The sequence below is a fragment of the Neovison vison genome, chromosome 8 (genome assembly GCF_020171115.1).
Source record: "Neovison vison isolate M4711 chromosome 8, ASM_NN_V1, whole genome shotgun sequence".
In the NCBI taxonomy this organism is placed as follows: Eukaryota; Metazoa; Chordata; class Mammalia; order Carnivora; family Mustelidae; genus Neogale; species Neogale vison.
This window is the reverse complement of record NC_058098.1, coordinates 22,077,697-22,097,815: the sequence shown is the minus strand read 5'-3', so window position 1 is coordinate 22,097,815 and position 20,119 is coordinate 22,077,697. Positions and strand designations below refer to the sequence as shown.

The window sequence follows — 20,119 nt, the reverse complement described above, 5'->3', positions numbered from 1 at the left end:
AGAGTTGGATGCTTAACCAACTGAGCCACCCAGGCATCCTACTTGGGAGTTTTTAGTAGATATTTCCATTGCTCTAATTCCTGGTTCTAGCTGTCTGTGCTCCTAATTTCTTTTTTTTTTTTTCTGGTGCAAAAAGGTGGTTTATTAGAGCACGGGGACAGGACCCGTGGGCAGGCAGAGATGCGGCTGCGAGTGCTCCTAATTTCTGAGACATTCCTGGAATTGTGTCTGGTTTAAGCTATCTTGGGTGGGCTTGTTCCCTGCACCCCCAAAGAATCCTAATCAAGGCAATGAGTAGTTTAATATGTAGTCAGAACAGAACTCAGGAACTAAATAAAGCTGGAACAAGATGCAACTGGAGCTACCGGGACCAGCAGTAAGAGTAGCTTGGTAGGAAAAAAGGGAACTATAGAAAAGTCACTGAGATTTATTCTATTCCTCTTTGATGTCTGTATTTCTCAAAAGTAAAAAATTACCATGTCTAGCCTAGTGATCTTCTGCTGATGAAGTCCTCGCCTATCTCAGAGAGTCTGATAGTAGTTAGAGTAAGATTAATTCTTTCAATAAGAATCCCAACAAAGGCAAAGGGCTTCCAACTTAATTTCTTACCTAATCTAATTATGAACCTCATCAGAACTTTGGTCTCTTCTCTGATGTGCGGCATAAAATAATCATAGGCTAATTCAGTATCAGCATATTTCAAATCATAGGCCCCAGGCTGGAGCAGATAATCTCTATCAAATCAAACTATGAATGGCTATTTCTATGATTCTCTATTTCTGCTACCTTCTATTCCAGCCTGTTCAGAAAGCTTGGAAAGGGGATATAAGAAATGAAGGAAAGAATCAGATACTTCGAACTGGCTATGAAAGAAAGTATAGGGTTTGGATGGGAGGAATATAAAGGAAAAAATTCCAGTTACTGTACAAGCATTTCTCTTATAGTAACAGCAGACTTACCATAATAGACTTACCAAGGAAGGCCCCCCCACCCCCCACCCCCACCTCTTCCACTATCAGGTTCCTTCACTAAACAACTATTTATTGAATCCCTACTACCAGACCTTGGATTGAGGTCTGGGGATAAAACAGTGAACAGGAGAGTTGTGATCCCTGTTTTCCCAGAGATTATGTTCTAAACAGGATGGCAGGTCATGAACACACAAATTAACCAACCCATAATAATAGCATGTGGTAAGTGCTAGGAAAGTAATAGGAAACTGTGACAGAAAATAGAGAAAAAAGACATTAACTCTGTTAGTAATCAGGAAAGTGCAAATTAAATTTAATGAGATGCCATTTCACATATGTCAGAATGGCAAAACTTTTAAGTCAGATAACACCAAGTGTTGACTGAGATACAGAGAAATAAGAACTCTCATATACTGCTGGCAGGCATGGAAACTGGAGCAACTACTCTGGAGAACAATTCCGCAATGTCTAGTAAAGTTAAGAGGTGCCTACCCTATATTCTCAAACATGGTCATACACACAAAAGATATACATAAAGGCGTACATCGCAGCCTTATTTATAATGTCAATAAAGTTGGAAATAGCCTAAGTATCAATAGGAAAACTGAGAAATTATGATATATTCATATAAAGAAATACAAATTAAAATGAATGAACTGGGGGCGCCTGGGTGGCTCAGTGGGTTAAAGCCTCTGCCTTCGGCTCAGGTCATGATCCCAGGGTCATGGGATCAAGCCCCGGATCAGGCTCTCTGCTCAGCAGGGAACCTGCTTCCTCCTCTCTCTCTGCCTGCCTCTCTGCCTACTTGTGATCTCTGTCAAATAAATAATAAATAAAATCTTTTTAAAAAAAATGAATGAACTGGAACTATAAGCATTAATAAACAGAAAATCTTGAAAACATAATGCTAAATAGAAAAGGAGAAGGGTATGTATATACCACTTAATGCAGATTTTTAAAAAAGCAACACTATACAGATTACAAGTTTACATACATATATTTCAAGTATAAAAACTTGGAGAAGGAACGTACCCGAACTTTGAGATTTTGTTTCCTTTTGGGAGGTGACAGATTCAGAAAGGGAACTCGGGGAGGCTTTGATCCCTCTCATATTCTACTACCTTCTCTCCTTCTCCCATGTTTTACTTCTTTAGAGAGAAAAGGAATGGAGAGGGAGAAACTGGTTTCTGCCAGATGGGTGACATTACAAGAGAACCCAAGTTGAAGAAAATGTCCAACAATCTGTCAGCTTGCCAGAGCCTTCATTCTGTCATATACAAATCTTCAGTAGAGTTTTATTAAAATACTCCAGCTTGGCCTTAGCTGTGGTACTGAGGATGGAGGGGAAAATACAGTTAATGCTTGGCCCTCAGGCTAGCAGGACTTCCCAAGGCCAGGAAATTGATGAAGAGAGCATGTAGGGGAGTTCAGTGGGGCGGGGGATAGTAAGCTGTCAGGAAAGTTCAGGAGAAGGATGATGAAAAGGGTGATATAACAAATGGGATAAAACACACACACACACACACACACTATAAACAAATGAGGGAACAAGGCAAAGTAACTACTCTGTCATCATCTCATAATCTGGAGAAATTCATGGTTAAAACTGGATCTGTAGGGGCGCCTGGGTGGCTCAGTGGGTTAATCCTCTGCCTTCGGGTCAGGTCATGATCTCAGGGTCCTGGGATGGAGCCCCACATTGGGCTCTCTGCTTGGCAGGGGGCCTGCTTCCTCCTCTCTGCCTCCTCTCTGCCTCCTCTCTGCCTGTGTCTCTGCCTACTTCTGATCTCTGTCTGTCAAATAAATAAATAAAATCTAAAAAAAAAAACAACAAACTGGATCCGTATAAGATTTCAACCTTTTAGGGAGATCTCAGTCCCTACCTCCCCATTACAAACCCTCAAATTATATAATGACCAAAGTATTCATGGATCACTCCTGGGCCCTATTGGTCAATCTGGTTGCCCTATTTGGATCAACACTTGTCAGTGTCTCATATAGTTTCTCTTCATTTTCAAGTATGTGTATGTAAATGTTCTTAGTAGAATAAAAAATATGAAACAGGAGACACTCACCTCCACGTGAACTCGCAAACATATCCTTTGTGACTCTGTGTTTGAATAGCTGGAAGAACTCTCCATCTAGAGACGAGTATGCAGAGACCCTGGCTCTGGTCAGGCAGTTGCAGGGGTGATGCTGCTGCCACCTTTCTGCTTTAGTCAATGATCATCTGTTTCACAGGCTGTTTTTCTAATTACCTCACCCTTCACCCCAGCATTCTAGAGAATGTGACTACACAATGAGAGTATGTGTTCAAGGGGCAAAGCCCAAGTAGTGTCTAACAGGCTCTGGTCACAGATCTTTCCCAGCACTCTGATTATTTACCATCTCCAAAGCTACGTACTTCTTGAACATGATCTCTGTATTCTCCAGGCTATAAAATGACCTGAAATCATGTTGGTCCCCTCTTCATCCTCGACTGCCTCTCCCTTTTAATCAAATATGTTACTTTTGGGGTGCCTGGGTGGCTCAGTGGGTTAAAGCCTCTGCCTTTGGCTCAGGTCATGATCCCAGGGTCCCGGGATCAAGCCCCGAATCGGGCTCTCTGCTCAGCAGGGAGCCTACTTCCCCCCTCCTCTTTCTGCCTGGCTCTCTGCCTACTTGTGGATCTCTGTCTGTCAAATAAATAAATAAAATCTTTTTAAAGAAATGTAACTTTCAAACAAAATGCCTTTTAAAGAATTCAAGAGTTTGTGGGGGTGTGGGGGATGGGTTAAACAGGTGATGGGGATTAAGGGATACACTTGTAGTGAGCACCCAGTGATATATAAATTGTTGAAGCACTTTATTATACACCTGAAACTAATAAAACACTGTATTAACTGGAGTTTAAAACTTACCAAAAAAGAGGAAAATTTAAGGGTTTGGGATATTGCATTATTTTTTTTGAAGATTTATTTATTTGAGACAGAGAAAGGGGGTTGGGGAGAGGAACAGAGGGAGAGGCACAGAGAAAATCTTGAGCAGACTCTGTGCTGAGCACAGGGCCTGACTTGGCCAGATCTCATGACCCTGAGATCATGACCTGAGACAAAACCAAGAGTTGGGTTTTGAGTGACTATTTATTTTATAATAAATTTTCACCTTTTTTCTGAGTCCTCTTCCCTCAGCTAAATGTGCTGTTACCAGAAGTACACAATCTGACTTATCTCTCTGAACTCAGTTAATTTTTGGTCACTTCATGCCCTTGTCAGTCTGAAATAGTTGCATAACAACACTCCTGAAAATGCCAATATTTTTGTTAGCATGAAATTTTATTCTGTTTCTAATAAGCAGACTACTTATAAGCCTTGGGTACAGTTTTTGTTATCAGATAGGAATTTTTGATATAATACCTCTCCTACTACCTCTATTTGATACTTCCTCTATTTGATATAGTACCACTACACCTCTGTGCAGTGGTATAAGGTTCATTTGCATAACCTCATTTACTCCCATAGTAAAAGAATCTGCCTCCAGGATTACTCAGTCTTCTGCCTATCAATAGATCACCTTTTCCTTTTTAAATTTCCATGACACCTTTCCCTGACTCTAGTTTCAGCTCTCTCCCTCCTACCTCTTACCTCTTTTAGCCCAGTTCAGTCAACACTCTTGCAGATTATTTCTACTTTACTTTCAACCATCCACAACTCTCGGACTTCTCACAAATCATGTTTTTCATCTGAAAATCTCTTTTACAGTATGTCAGCACATATCTTTACTTCCTTCAAAGTCAACTCCCATATCTTCCTCACATAGCCTTAGTTAACAATGAGAAGACAAAGAGTGAATGGTTATTTAACCCTCACGCAATAGCCCAGAACACTAACTCTCTAAGTAGGAAAGCCCAGGTAGGAGGGGGTTGAGGTCTGGCCAATTCAAACACCCTACCCTCTGGCCACTCACCGTGGTCCAAAAATGTACATGTGACCCAAACTAAGCCAATAAGAATCCACCCCTGGACTTTTCCCTAGAGTTACAGGTAAAGATCTTCTCTTAAGTAATGAGGCTGCTAAACCAAAGAATGTGGGTTTGGGGAAGTTGGCAGGCATTGTGCCTATGATATGACAGAGCTCAGCAGGGAAATAAAACCTTCCAGTGACAGGGGGAAAGGGAAATGAGAATGGGGTGCTGATAAAAAGGACCTTTGTTTTCCTGTAAGATTCTTTAGGTGACTTAATGAAGTCACCTATATCCTTAGAATTTAAACCCCCCTTGCCCATGCCCACAAACAACTATGATGAAATCAAACCAAAAAAGGTGGGCCATCTCAAGGGGAGGAAATGTGAAGAAAGGCCACCAGAAAGGAAAAGCACAAGGTAGAAGGGTAGGCCAGCAATAATTCCAGCTTTCCTAAGGGTGGGGAGTGTATATAAAGGAAGCAGGGATAAGAGGCTGAAAGACTAGGGCCACATTCACATCCTTCAAGGCCAGGAAAGAACATGGAGCTGATCAAGCTTTCTAACACAGAATGCAGCAGCTAACTGAATCCCAGATCTCTCCCAACACCTCTTTTCTGTGGAAAGAACATTCAGAATACTTATTTCCCACAATTCTTACTTTGTAACAATGCCCATTCAACAAGTGATCTGTAGAAGTTTAAAGCTATTTAATGACTAATGCAATGCAGTATCAATTAGATGTACTTCCTAAGGTCTTTTTATCTGTTGTAGCTTTTTCTTTTTCTTTTCATGACCTCAGGTATGTCACCCAGTAAACTGCAGTAGTGGTACCAGGAATAAAAACTTAAGGATTTTTTAACTTTTCAAAAAGAAAGAGTTTAAAGTTGTTGAAACCCCTTTAGAAGAGGCAGTCACATATATACATTTGAAATGCAGTACTAAATACCCGTCCTCACAGTTTGGTTCTATAAATCAGTCCTCTCAACAGTTACTGCAATTAAACAGCTAGTATGAAATTACTCAGCCCTTGGCCATGCCTGGATTATTCTAGGAGCAATAACTCCATTCTTATGAGTTCACTGTATTATTAGCCTCTTCTCCAAGAATGGTATATCCTGGCAGACAGCAGCTTTCACTATCTAGTAATACTTATTGAGTACCCCTCTGGTAGAAGCGGAAGACAATTTGATAAGATATGCCAAGAGCCCTAAATATGCTCATTCCAAGAATCCATCTAAGGAAATATTCTAAAGTGTGGATAAAATTCATGCATGACAATGTTCAGTGAACTGAACATATTATAAGTGATCTAATTTCCAAAACTAATGGGCTAGTTAGGTTATGGTATAGACAATGAGGAAATAATAGGCATCTATCAGAAATTTTGTTTATGAGTGTTTTAAAATAATGTAGAAAAAAAGATATAGAAATGAGATTGTATTCTGGTATTATGTCAGAAAAGGAGACACAAGGTTACATCCAGTTTGACAACTACATAAACTTAAAAATTACTTTTATAAAAATTATATATATAGACCAAATCTATCTTACCACTAAACATTAATATAGTTGTCCCTGGATTATAGGATTATGAGTTTTTTCCCCTAGTTCTTTATAATTCTCTGTATTTTCCAAATATTCAACTATGAGCATATACTCTTTTAATACACCAGAACATACAAGTAAAAACTGGAAAGAAATATAATAAAATATGGTTATCTCTAGGTAGGATGATAGGCAACCTGTATCTTTATACTTTTCTGAATTTTCTAAATTTATTTCTGATGATATGTAAGTATTTTTTATTTTTTTAAGATTTTATTTTTAAGTAATCTCTACACCCAACGTGGGGCTTGAACTCACAACCCCAAGTCAAGAGCCATGTGCTCTACCAACTGAGCCAGACAGATGCCCCAAGATAAGTGTTATTTTTAAAAGCAATATATCATATATACTGCTATAGCATCTGTCTCAGCTCTAATTCTAAACCTTTAAACAGTCTCACAAGGAGAGGAGGATTAAGCAGCACTGATGTAGATAAATGGAAAATAAGCCTGCTGATCCACTGTTTCAACTGGCAGTAGGCTCTTTCTTCCTTCTCATCAATCCTAAGCATTCACCTCTAATTGCTCCTTCCCACATTATCTTACATCTAAATAAAACTGCCGTTTGCCTCAGGGGAGCTAAATATCAATGAAGTCACTTAGGATGATCAAAGAGCCAAGAGGAATTGTAAACCCCCCACACTTTTTCTTAAAGTAAGCTCTAGGTCCACGGTGGAGCTAGAACTCCCAACCCTGAGATCAATAGTCACAGGCTCCACCAACTGAGCCAGGAAGGTGCCCTGAGAAACTGTAAACTTCTGATTACAGTTTCAATTATTGGGGGCGGTGGGGAGCACATACTTGACTGGTAAAGAAAACAGAGTTGAAAAAAGGGGGTTTGGACTGAAATTGTGAGCTTGGTTGATGATTCTAAGGTAACTTCCCAGGGACATCATCAAATATGCCTTAAAGATTTTTCTAGGCAAGACAGATTTCAGAAGGAAGCCCTGATTAAATGGCTTCAGGTAATATGATACCACAGTTATAATAATGGTCAACACCAATGCCAATGCTGAATGCTTTTCCGTTTAGTGACAACGCTGGCTTTGGATCTGTTGTTTTGTCTCCTAAGAATGCCCAATAGTTTCTGGTGCGCCTTCAGGAGACCAGGACATTCTAGACTTCTCACATCACAGTTCCCAGCTCTTGGGCCTTCTATCAACCTGTTGCTAGATTCCTGACCCAGTGGTCCCAGTCTCCTGAACATCACATAAGCCTATAACAAAGAGACAGACAAGAATGGTTGTAGAAGAGCACTTGCAGATGCCTGCCGGAAGGAGGAAAAAAGAACGGTCTATGATTTTTTTCTTCTTTATTATTACATTCTTTAAAGATTTTATTTATTTATTTATTTGACAGAGAGAGCACAAGCATGGAGAGTGGATGAGAGAGAAGCAGTCTCCCCGCTGAGCAGGGAGCCCAATGCGGGACTCGATCCCAGGACCCTAAGGTCATGACCTGAGCTGAAGGCAGTTGCTTAACCAGCTAAGACATCCAGGAGCCCCTTTTTTCTTTAGAGCACAAAGTGCCTATACATTCAAAACCTGTGACAGACAGTGACAAACACTCAACACTGTTCTATTTGTATCAGGATTGAACTAAAACATAGATTTCACAAGGCCAGAACATGTTACTATATTAAGGCTTAAGTTTTTGTCAGATTTTTAAAAAATATTTATTTATTTAAGTAATCTCTACACCCAACGTGGGGCTTAAACTCGTGATCTGTGATCAAAAGTCACATGCTCTTCTGACTGAGCCAGCCAGATGCCCTTGTCAGAATATTTTTAAACCTCAATTAAAAAAAAAAACCCATTCATGATTACATTTTTTTAAAGGATTTTATTTATTCATTTGAGAGACAGAGAAAGCACAAGCAGGGGGAGAGGCAGAGTGACAGGGAGAAGCAGACTCCCCACTGAGCTGGAAGCCCAACATGGGGCTTGATCCCAGGACCTAGAGATCATGACCTAAGCTAAAGGCAAATGCTCAACCATCTAAGCCACTCAGGTGCCCCAAAAATTATATTTCTAAAGCTAAATTTCATTTATATCTAAGGATATTTTATGTGTGAAAAAATTGGATATATACAAATATCAACCCAAGTGAAATAACAAGTTATTTTGATTTACTTTTTTTTTCCTTTCTTATTTTTCATTGAGCGTGTAATTGTTTTTTGTTTTTTGTTTTAAGATTTTATTTAGGGGTGCCTGGGTGGCTAAATTGTTAGGTGTCTGCCTTCCATTCAGGTCATGGTCCTGGGGTCCTGGAGCACATACACACACAAATCTATTTTATTTATTTATTTGACAGAGACAGCAAGAGAGGGAACACAAGCAGGGGGAGGGGGAGCAGGAGAAGCAGAGAGCCCAATGTGGGGCCTGATCCCAGGACCCCTGGATCAAGACTGGAGTGGATGGCAGACGCCTAAAGACTGAGCCGCTCAGGTGCCCCAGTGAGCATTTAATTTTTTTAAAAAGATTTATTTATTTATTTTGGAGGGAGAAAGAGAGCAGGGGGGAAGGGCAAAGGAAGAGAGAGAGAATCCTAAGAAGAATCTCCAGTGAGTGTGGAGCCCAGTGTGGGGCTCCATCCAAGAAATCTGAGATCACAATCAGCTGAAATCAAAAGTTGGATGCCAAACTGACTGAGCCACCCAGGCACCCTGAGCCTGAAATTTTTTATATGTAATTTTTCTTTTTGGGGGGAGGAGGTACTCAATTTGGTGATAATCAATGCTTCTATAATTTTTTTTTTTTTTTTGAGAGAGCATGCATGTGCACAGGAGTTGGCAGGGAGGGGTAGAGGGAGACGCAGATTCCCCACCAACCAGGGAGGATAATGTGGGACTTGATCCCAGGAACCTGGGTTCATGACTTGAGCTGAAGACAGACACTTAACTGACTGAGCCACTAAGGCATGCCAGTTTTATACTTTTAAGTAGAAGTATACATATACTATTTCTGGAATTCTTCACCTTGGATTTTACTGTTATACTCTCTTAAATGATCTCCTTCTAGGTAAATTATATCAGATATTAACAATAGTCAAATTCAACTGGTTAAACCTAAATCCAAACCATAACTGAAGTTAGATCAAATTAAAAACACGTAAACCCAAACTTAACTGCCACCACTTATCCAAAAATGACTTATTTCTTGAGTGAAGGACCTACAGCAAGTGATTCTTTCATAGCAAGAGGTGTCTGACACCAGGATTCAGAAATCTGTAACGATGCTATGAACCTGCTCCTTATAAAAACAAGTTACACCTGTTCTGTTAAAGCACTTCAGCTAACTGAAGAACAACTCAACCCAACTCAACTCTTTAAAACTTTTCAGTTCTAGACTTTTCCAGGTTGGAAAGAATAGGCTACAGATCCAGGAAGAATGAAGTTTTGCAACTGCAGTTCTACCCAATGGCAAGTTATGAAACCTGATTCTCAATTTCCTTATCTGTAAAACAAAGATAATAAAAACCACCTGTGATAGGGCTCTAAGAACTAGAGATGATTTATGTTTACTATCTATAGTAGGTACCTAATACATTATTATGATATAACTGGTTTAGTTTTTCCTTTCAATTCTAATGCTATAGAGACTCCACTGTACTTAATATAAAAATGCATATCTAAAAATAACTATCTGGGGGCACCTGGGTGGCTCAGTTAGTTAAGCATCTGCTTTCAGCTTAGATCATAATCCCAAGGTCCTGGGATCCAGCCCCGTGTTGGGCTCTCTGCTTCTCCCTCTCCCTCTGCTTGTTGCTTTTTGCCTGCTTGTGCTCCCTCTTTATCAAATAAATGAATTAAATAAATATAACTATTTGCCTGTGGGTGCCTGAGTGGCTCAGTCAGTTGAGCTGTGACTTCGGTTGGGGTTCACGATCCTGGGGTCCTGGGGTTGAGCCCTTCATCAGGCTCCCTGCTCAGCAGGGAATCTACTTCTCCTACTCCCTCTGTTCATGCCCTCTCTCAAGTAAATAAATAAAATCTTAAAAATAAAATAAAATAAAAATAACTATCTGCCTATGCATGTACAGGTTGGCTGAATCCTAGAAGCAAGGAAGTTGGTTTTCTAGCACCTCCCTTTCCTGCCTAGTACTTTTTTTTTTTTTTAAAGATTTTATTTATTTATTTGACAGAGAGAGATCACAAGCAGGCAGAGAGAGAGGAGGAAGCAGGCTCCCTGCTGAGCAGAGAGCCCGATGCGGGCCTCGATCCCAGGACCCTGAGATCATGACCTGAGCCGAAGGCAGCGGCTTAACCCACTGAGCCACCCAGGTGCCCGTTTCCTGCCTAGTACTTTAAGTCTACTTCATGTTGCTTCTAACAGTCACTACTATGACATCCATCCTCAAAGTAGGAGAGTCAGGCTGCATGGGCTTATAAGGTTCTCATTTCCATGTACTCATTCCTCCCGTTTCTTTCAGGGCCAGTCAGTAGATAAAGTAGGCAGATGGAGACATGCTCATTCATTTTATTGATTTTTAAATTGGCAACAGAGATATAGGCAAAAGCAACTAGGAAGAACTGCATCATTTAATTAAATCCTAATTAGCCAAGTTGAATTTTGCATCTCCGAGCATAAAGTCAAAGGAAACCTGCATTTTGTATTACTAATGCTTAGTTAATTTCTCTTTTTCTCTTAGAAAAAGATTTTGTCGGGACACCTAACTGCCTCAAAGGAGCATGCAACTCTTCATCTCGGGGTCATGAGTTCGAGCCCCATTGGGTGTACAGATTACTTAAATAAATAAAACTTAAAAAAAAAAAAAGATAAAAAGATTTTGTTTATAAGTCTCCCCTCCAAACTGTCCCTACCCCACCATCTCCACAGTGAAGTGACAACCCTCCATTTAACACCTGTGACTGAGGTTACCAGTATCATCTGAGGAGAGATCTTAATCACAAAGTGACAGTTCAACCCAGTAACCTACAACCATAAAACAGGCACCTGGCAGGCAATTTTTGAACACGACAGCAAATCATTTTAAATAAACCTGATCCAATGATCAAAAGAACACGAAGGAGTTATGATTAGCTATGAAGAGAGATCCACTTCTACAGGCCACCAGGAGAGGGAGGGAAGCACTGCAGAGATCCTGTACATAGCCCCACTTTGGTGCTTGTACAGTCCTTACCTGACAGTCAAAGTCCTGGAAGTTTCGTGTACCAGTCTGTCAACAGAAGGCAGAAAACACAGTCAGTTTCCCCATGTGGCTTCCCCAAATGTGCAGCAAATTCAGTTCACAGTGCAAGCAGTGCACGTGCAGCCTCTTGGTTGCCATAAACTAAAACAGTTCTCATCAAAAGGCTTCAGAGGCAGGGTGGGCTCCTAACATATGTTAGTAAAAGGCGAGGTTACACTTTGGCAGGCTTTGTGTGAAGACAAAGGAAAGGAACCCTGTTGCCCAGTAGTTTGTAGCTTCCTGCTTCCCTACCTGAAGAGGGCAATGAGAACTTGTGGGAAGAGGGTAAAACATGGATCAGAGTCCTAGAGCACACTCACAACCCACCTAGGAAGTACCTGGAAAAAACAGGATTGAAGGCCAATCCTGAGAGGAACATAGAAGGTAGGAGCCAGGGTACCTGGAACCAGGAATTAAAGGATCAAGGAGCGAACAAAGATATAGATGGATGAAAAATTGAAGACTTGTAAATTTTTTTTTTTTTAAGATTTAAAAAATTTGTTTGTCGCAGAAAGAGAGAGCACAAACAGGAGGAATGGCAGGCAAAGGGAGAAGCCGACTCCCGAATGGGCAAGGAGCCTGATATGGCACTTGATCCCAGGATCTGGGATGATGACCTCAGCCAAAAACAGATGCTTAACCAACTGAGCCACCCAGGCATCCCAGAAGACTCAAATTTAACAGGGGAAAAGGGCAATCTCACTGAAGAAGGGAAAGACAGACCAAACCGGATTCCTAATATGCTGGCATATCTGTTCATCCTGTGAAATAGCTGATAGGAAAAGAACAAGTCACTGAGTCATTTAAAAGGTAGAATACAGTCAAAAGACCCAAGAAGAATTCACCAAGCTTCTAAAAAGAGATTATATCATAGTAATGTTTGATTGAAAAAAAAATCAATGGAAATGACTCAGAGGCATTTTTTGTACCATTTCACATCCCAGAGCTGCAAACTATATGACCTAGGAGTATATAAAAAGAATAATGAATGATGTGTTGGTTTTAAGTTTTTATTTATTTATTTCGCAGACAGAGATCAAAAGTAGGCAGAGAGGCAGCAGAGAGAGGAGGGAAGCAGGTTCCCCGCCGAGCAGAGAGCCCGACGCGGAGCTCTATCCCAGGACCCCGGGACCATGACCCGAGCCGAAGGCAGAGGCTTTAACCCACTGAGCCACCCAGGCACCCCGAATGATGTGTTTTAGAGGGAAAAAACCATTGACTTGATCTTTCATAAAGTAAATGCTCCTCCCCTGGAAAAAAAGCTTTTCATTATTTAGAAATCATGCTATCATAACATATTCTATTCTGTCTAGAATGGCTTCCAGTAGAACTGCTACTGGGCACCTTCCCAAAAGCTGCCCCTCCAAACAGGATCTAGATATCTGATCCCAAAGGAGTGTGAAGCACTCCCATACCCCTTCAAGAAGGTCCTCTTAGAAGCAGTTTTGTATTGGGGTGCCTCAATGGCATAACTGGTTGGGCAGTCAACTTGGTTTCAGCTCAGGTCATGATCTTGGAGTTGTAATATGAAGCCCTGCCCTGGGCTCTGCGCTCAGGGTGGAGTCTGCTTAAGACTCTTCCTCTTGGGGCGCCTGGGTGGCTCAGTGGGTTAAAACCTCTGCCTTCTGCTCAGGTCATGATCTCAGCGTCTTGGGATTGAGCCCTGCATCGGGCTCTCTGAGCAGCGGTGGGGGGGGAGCCTGCTTCCTCCTCTCTGCCTCTGTCTGTCAAATAAATAAATAAATAAATCTTTAAAAACAAAAACAAAAAGAGAGACTCTTCCTTTTCCTCTGACCCTCTCCACATCTAGGATAAGTAAATAAATCAGAAAGAAAAAAAGAAAGAGAGAGAGAGAGAAAGGAAGAAAGAAAAAAAGAAAGAAAGTAAGTAAGTTAGTTCTGTATCACACTCTACACTCCTGGCAGGACAAAACAGAGAGGTTAAAAAAATTTTTAAGCCCAGTATATAAAACACCACATACATGCACACAACCCAAAGATACAAGCTGTCCTTTCCATAAGAGTAACTAGCAGAACTAAATGAGATGATCTAGAGTGCCATGATCTACTGTGGTAGACATTAGTTACATGCATCAACTAAAATTTATTAAAACAAAAAAATCCAGTTTCTCAGTCACATTATTCACATTTCAAGTGCTCAACAGACACATGTGGTTAGTACCTACTGTATTATTGGGCATTGCAAATACAGAAAGATTCTGAAAGAATAAGGCTATGGATGAACACATCCTTGTTTCTCTGTAAGTGGCAGTAAAGCCACAATAGATTACCAATCACAGAGAGAGGAGGTGGCACTAAGAACAGCAAAGAGAGTGGTAGAGACTGCTAGTCTGAAATATTATTCCTGGCATGAAACCAAGTTCACAAATAAAGTCTGATGCAGTCACAACATGCAAAGAAACCATGCAGATGGGACCGTACAGCACATCTTCAAAGAATGCTGCCATTGGCGAAAGGATTATCATGTTCCACGACTCCCACTAGTCTCATACAATACTTAAGAACTTTTTCAGAGAAGTCATTTCTAGTTAGACTGTGAGAAGCAAAATGGGCCCTCTCATGGACTAGGGTAGATGGTTTCAGTAGGATATGGTCATTCAGTGAAAATAAATTAGGATACAAATAGTCTTCACACTTTGATCTCAACTACATGAATATGTACCAAAAGACTAGCAGAAAAACACCAAAACATTAACAATAGCAACTATTTCTCAATGGAAAGATAATGATTATAATTTTCTTTATACTTCTCTATAATGAGCAAGTACCTCCCTTTCTGTAACTAGAAAAAAAAAACATTTGGTATGGTACAAAAAATATGATTGTAACTTGGTATTTTATAATATAAGATTTAAAGGTTCACTTAATCACTTGAGAAATAATGTATAATAATGTAAAAAAAGATCATATTAGGGGGCATCTGCCTTCAGCTCAGGTCATGGTCCCAGGGTCCTGGGATCAAGCCCCATATCGGGCTCCCTGCTCAGCAGAGAGCCTGCTTCTCCCTCTCCTTCTCCCACTGCTTGTGCTCCCTCTCTCACTGTGTCTCTGTCTGTCAAATAAATAAAATCTTAAAAAAAAAAAAAGATAATAGGGCTTCATTCCAATTATTTAGTAAGATTAGAGAAAATCACTCTAGACTGAACTAAAATCTTGGTCATAAAATAGACAGACACAAATTCTGGTGAGCTATTTGGAAGCAGCTGTCATTATATGCATGAGTTCCCCTTCCTCACAACCATATGATCACAGTCATGAGGTATTTTGTGAGTTCCTAAAGCCTGAGAGGAGCACAAAGCCTCTAAAATACTAAAAGCAGAAAGAGGCAATTCTCTCCAGAAATCAAAGCCACTCTTCTTTAAGTACCTAGCGAAAAACAACTATATGCTTTTTATCCAACATACAGCTAGACTCCAGAGAAAAGGTAATAATAATTGGATGAAGATTATCTAACACCTCTTTACTTTAATTCCAGTATAATTAATATACATCGTTGTAGGGGCGCCTGGGTGGCTCAGTGGGTTAAAGCCTCTGCCTTCAGCTCAGGTCATGATCCCAGGGTCCTGGAATCAAGCCCCGCATCGGGCTCTCTGCTCAGCAGGGAGTCTGCTTCCTCCTCTCTCTGCGCCTGCCTCTCTGCCTACTTGTGGTCTCTGTCTGTCAAATAAATAAAATCTTAAAAAAAAAATACAGTGTTGTATTAGCTTTGGATATACAATGCAGTGATTCAACAATTTTATACATTCCTCAGTGTAAAACTTAATGTTGTTTTAATTTGTCTTCTCTTTTTAAGTAGGCTCCACACCCAGCATGGAACCCAACCCAGGACTTGAATTCACAACGCTGACATCAAGATCTGAGCTGAGATCAAGAGTTGTCTGTGTAACCAACTGAGACATCCAGGTGTCTCTGCTGTTGTTGTTTTTAAGACATGCCAGACAGTCTTAAAGAATGGCTTCAAGTTTCTTGAGTGATCATCTCAGAGAAAGGATATCATAAGGTATGTCTGACAGTATTTGGCATCCAAGTGTCTGAATGGAGATCATTAGCTGGACCCCATTCACCTGTGGTAAACTGAAGCCATATTCTCTGGACTCATTAAAAATTTAATACTATTCACTGGATGTATCCTAGAAGGAGAAAGAATTCGCTGGAGACTTACCTATCTCTGGTATTTGAGGTACATGGTTACACTCTAACAAAACTTCTACACATTTCCAGCTCTAGGTGTTTTCTTTTCTTTCTATTCATTTTGAAGATACCAGTAATTCCATGTTCAGAGAGATTCTTGCACTAAACAGACTTAATTAGCAGAAAGGGATTCACGCAGGAATTTAAAGTAATAGAATTATTTGGGGAAACACAGAAAAAAGAATAAGTCAAGAAAAAAGATATATTTTTACTGTAAGTTACAGTCAAGGTAGAAGCCAGCCAAGGGCAGTATTTCCTGGTGCAGCCTCAGAGCCAAATGTAGAAGGTAAATGAAGCAGCTCAAGAAGGTAAATTAAAAAGAAGTCATTCTCTCAAATACAAGCCTGGAGAATAAGCAAGAAGCAAGTAAGAATAAATCAATGAATAAAGTATGAAAAGAAGGGGTGGGGGGCATTTAAAAAACAAGTAATTTCTAGGGAGAAGAGAAATGTAGTTTCCCAACATGAGATCCAGTCAAGAGGCATATGTAGTTCAAAAGACAGAAAACAACAGATATAAAGAAAGGCAAGATGTGTAAAATCTTAGAACTAACTAACAATTGAAAAAGATTTGAGTTAAATCTACCTTTTCTGTGAACTTGACCTGTGTCTGATTTATCACTCTATCCCCAGTCCTGGTACTTAGTAAATGCAGTAAACATCATTTTATAATGATTATAAGCATCTCAAAATTGAGAAAATTACTCAATTTGAGTTAGGAAATGAATACTAGGGGCGCCTACATGGCTCAGTTGGTTAAGCCACTGCCTCTGACTCAGGTCATGATCCTGGAGTCCTGGAATCAAGTCCCATATCGGACTTCCCCTATTCTACAGGGAGTCTGCTTCTCCCTCTCCCTCTGCCTCTCCCCCTGCTTATGTTCTCTCTCTCTCTGTCAAATAAATAAATAAAATCTTTAAAAAAAAGAGAAATGAATACCAAAGTTACATGCAATTGATATGGTAGGAACTAAAATGGAAAGGAGTTGTTACAACAGTAAAAATTTTAGAAACAAACTGATTAAAAAAAAATGTCAAACAGAATAAGAAATGGCATTTTTAGTAACAAAAGACAATAATCCTTACCAATAGAAAGTGGAAAAGATAAGGAACTGTATAAGCGGAAGAGTTAAATAGGCCTAGAAAATACTGTTTTTCTTTGTTGATAAAGATTAATCAACACAGATTAATAAATCTATATTTTACAATCATTAATAAACTGTTTTAAAATAGGAATCTGAAACTCAAAATGGATAAAAGACCTCAACGTGAGACAGGAATCCATCAGAATCCTAGAGGAGAACATAGGCAGTAATCTCTTTGGTATCAGCCACAGCAACTTCTTTCAAGATATGTTTCCAAAGGCAAAGGAAACAAAAGCGAAAATAAACTTTTGGGACTTCATCAAAATCAAAAGCTTCTGCACAGCAAAGGAAACAGTCAAAAAAACAAAGAGGCAACCCACGGAATGGGAGAAGATATTTGCAAATGACAGTACGGACAAAAGGTTGATATCCAGGATCTATAATGAGCTCCTCAAACTCAACACACAGGAAACAGGCAAACACATCAAAAAATGGGCAGAAGATATGAACAGACGCTTCTCCCATCAAGACATACAAATGGCTATCAGACACATGAAAAAATGTTCATAATCATTAGCCCTCAGGGAGATTCAAATTAAAACCACATTGAGATATCACCTTACACAAGTTAGAATGGCCAAAATTAACAAAACAGGAAACAACATGTGTTGGAGAGGATGTAGAGAAAGGGGAACCCTCTTACACTGTTGGTGGGAATGCAAGTTGGTGCAGCCTCTTTGGAGAACAGTGTGGAGATTCCTCAAGAAATTAAAAATAGAGCTTCCCTATGACCCTGCAATTGCACTCCTGGGTATTTACCCCAAAGACACAGATGTAGTGAAAAGAAGGGCCATCTGTACCCCAATGTTTATAGCAGCAATGGCCACGGTCGCCAAACTATGGAAAGAACCAAGATGCCCTTCAACGGATGAATGGATAAGGAAGATGTGGTCCATATACACTATGGAGTATTATGCCTCCATCAGAAAGGATGAATACCCAACTTTTGTAGCAACATGGACGGGACTGGAAGAGATTATGCTGAGTGAAATAAGTCAAGCAGAGAGAGTCAATTATCATATGGTTTCACTTATTTGTGGAGTATAACAAATAGCATGGAGGACAAGGGGCGTTAGAGAGGAGTAGGGAATTTGGGTAAATTGGAAGGGGAGGTGCACCATGAGAGACTATGGACTCTGAAAAACAATCTGAGGGGTTTGAAGTGGTGGGGGGGTGGGAGGTTGGGGTACCAGGTGTTGGGTATTATAGAGGGCACGGCTTGCATGGAGCACTGGGTGTGGTGAAAAAATAATGAATAATGTTTTTCTGAAAATAAATAAATTGAAAAAAAAATAGGACTCTGCTCAAACTGATAATCTAGATTTAAAATTATATATACACACACACACACACATATATATATATATATATATACACAAGTGCTTATGTGGGTATATGTGTATATATATTTAGAGCATCTACATTATTACCTTCAAAAAATATTAATTAAGAAACAGATTTCAGGGGTGCCTGGGTGGCTCAGTGGGTTAAAGCCTCTGCCTTCGGCTCAGGTCATGATCTCGGGGTCCTGAGATGGAGCCCTGCATTGGGCTCTCTGCTCAGCAGGGAGCCTGCTTTCCCCCTCCTCTCTCTCTACCTGCCTCTCTGCCTACTTTTGATCTCTATCTGTCAAATAAATAAATAAAATCTTAAAAAAAAAAAAGAAACAGATTTCATAAGGAAATTTGTAAAGAGGTCAGATACTTGGATAAAACTATCTACAATCAGATAATCATCTGCAGACTGCTGAAAAGGTACAATTTCAACTCTAAAATAACCTCTCCTCTAAACTAACATACTATCAGGCTAACAACATGTGTCACTGACCGCCTGCACTAAAAACTTCCATGGCTAAGGCTTCTTCCACCATCTCCTGCTGCTCCTGTAGCTGGTTGACAGTGTTTTGACACAATGGCACCATTACTTGCTTGGGAACTCACTTCCTGCTCCAGTCCCATCTAAGCCATTTCTGACAACATGGGACAATTACTTCTTAGCACATTTAAGGGACACACTCCAGGGCACAGTAGATGTAGCACTTCACAGATAACACTCGTTAATGAAAATGTCAGTAACTGTTTTTAAAATTAAAGAAAAAAAAAAAAAAGCCTTGGCACTAACCCCTTTGGCTCTTTCTGCTGTCCTTAAAGTTACAAAAATGCTCACCCACAGCTTCTCCCTCCTCTCTCCTCTGCTTACACTTCCAGGTACTCGTAGAGCCCGAAAACTTAAACTGCAGTAGGGTCTATCTCACTTTCAATTTTAACAACCAGGAATAAGTAAGTAACTTGTTTCTATTCTCCCCACTAAATAGTTATTCCCCTCCTTGATATTTCCTCGATTCTGTAGAAGCCAACGGTGGCCTTCTACTTATTTCCTCAAGACTGCCCTTTGGCTTTCACTAGGCCCAGTATTTTTCACACCGTACCAAATCCTTTTTTTCTGGTTTTCTTTTTTCTTTTTCTTCTTTTCTTTCTTTCTTTCTTTTTTTTTTTAAGATTTTATTTATTTCTTTGACACACAGAGAGAGCAAGCACCAAGCAGGCAGAGGGAGAGGGAGACAAGCAGACTCATCTCTGCTGAGCAGATAGGTGGATGTGGGGCTTGAACCCAGGACCCAGGATCAAGACCTGAGCCAAAGACAGATGCTTAACTGACTGGAGCCACCCAGGTAACCCCTTTTCTGGTTTTCTAATTATAAAAAGGAAGGTACATGCTCATTGTAGAGAAGTATGAAGAAAACTATAATCATCTATCATCTCTCTACCAACAAACAGCTGCTATCATTTTTCTGCTAGTCTTTTCTGGCACATATTTTAATGTAGTTGAGGTCAGGGAAAAGGAAGCACTAACTGGTCAACTCTCTTGCTTGTTATAAGGTTAGCTGAGGAAGCTGGAATAACCAGCTCCAAGAGGCAGCAGATGGTGGGAAGAGGCCTAAACCCTGTGATCTGGGTTGAAGTCAACAGATGTGGGTACTAGTCTTGGCTTCACCACCTTACTAGACACTAATCCTGGATAAGTCATATAACCACTTTGAGCCTTACCTGTAAAATGGG

The 20,119-nt window shown here is 40.2% G+C and overlaps 1 protein-coding gene across 4 annotated transcripts in view; it reads right to left on the bottom strand.

Annotated features, from left to right (window-relative positions):
- Window positions 1-20,119, bottom strand: part of NDRG3 (NDRG family member 3) — a 79,276-nt gene that overhangs the window by 35,422 nt on the left and 23,735 nt on the right. For 2 of the 4 annotated variants that reach the window (XM_044263083.1, XM_044263086.1), the window contains exon 3: window positions 11,659-11,694. The exons of 1 other annotated variant lie outside the window; for it this stretch is intronic. In XM_044263083.1, the coding sequence (XP_044119018.1) occupies window positions 11,659-11,694 (36 nt within the window). Of the gene's footprint in view, window positions 1-3,046; window positions 3,169-11,658; window positions 11,695-20,119 lie in introns of those variants that run through there. One more of the 4 variants, XM_044263084.1, reaches the window with a different exon arrangement.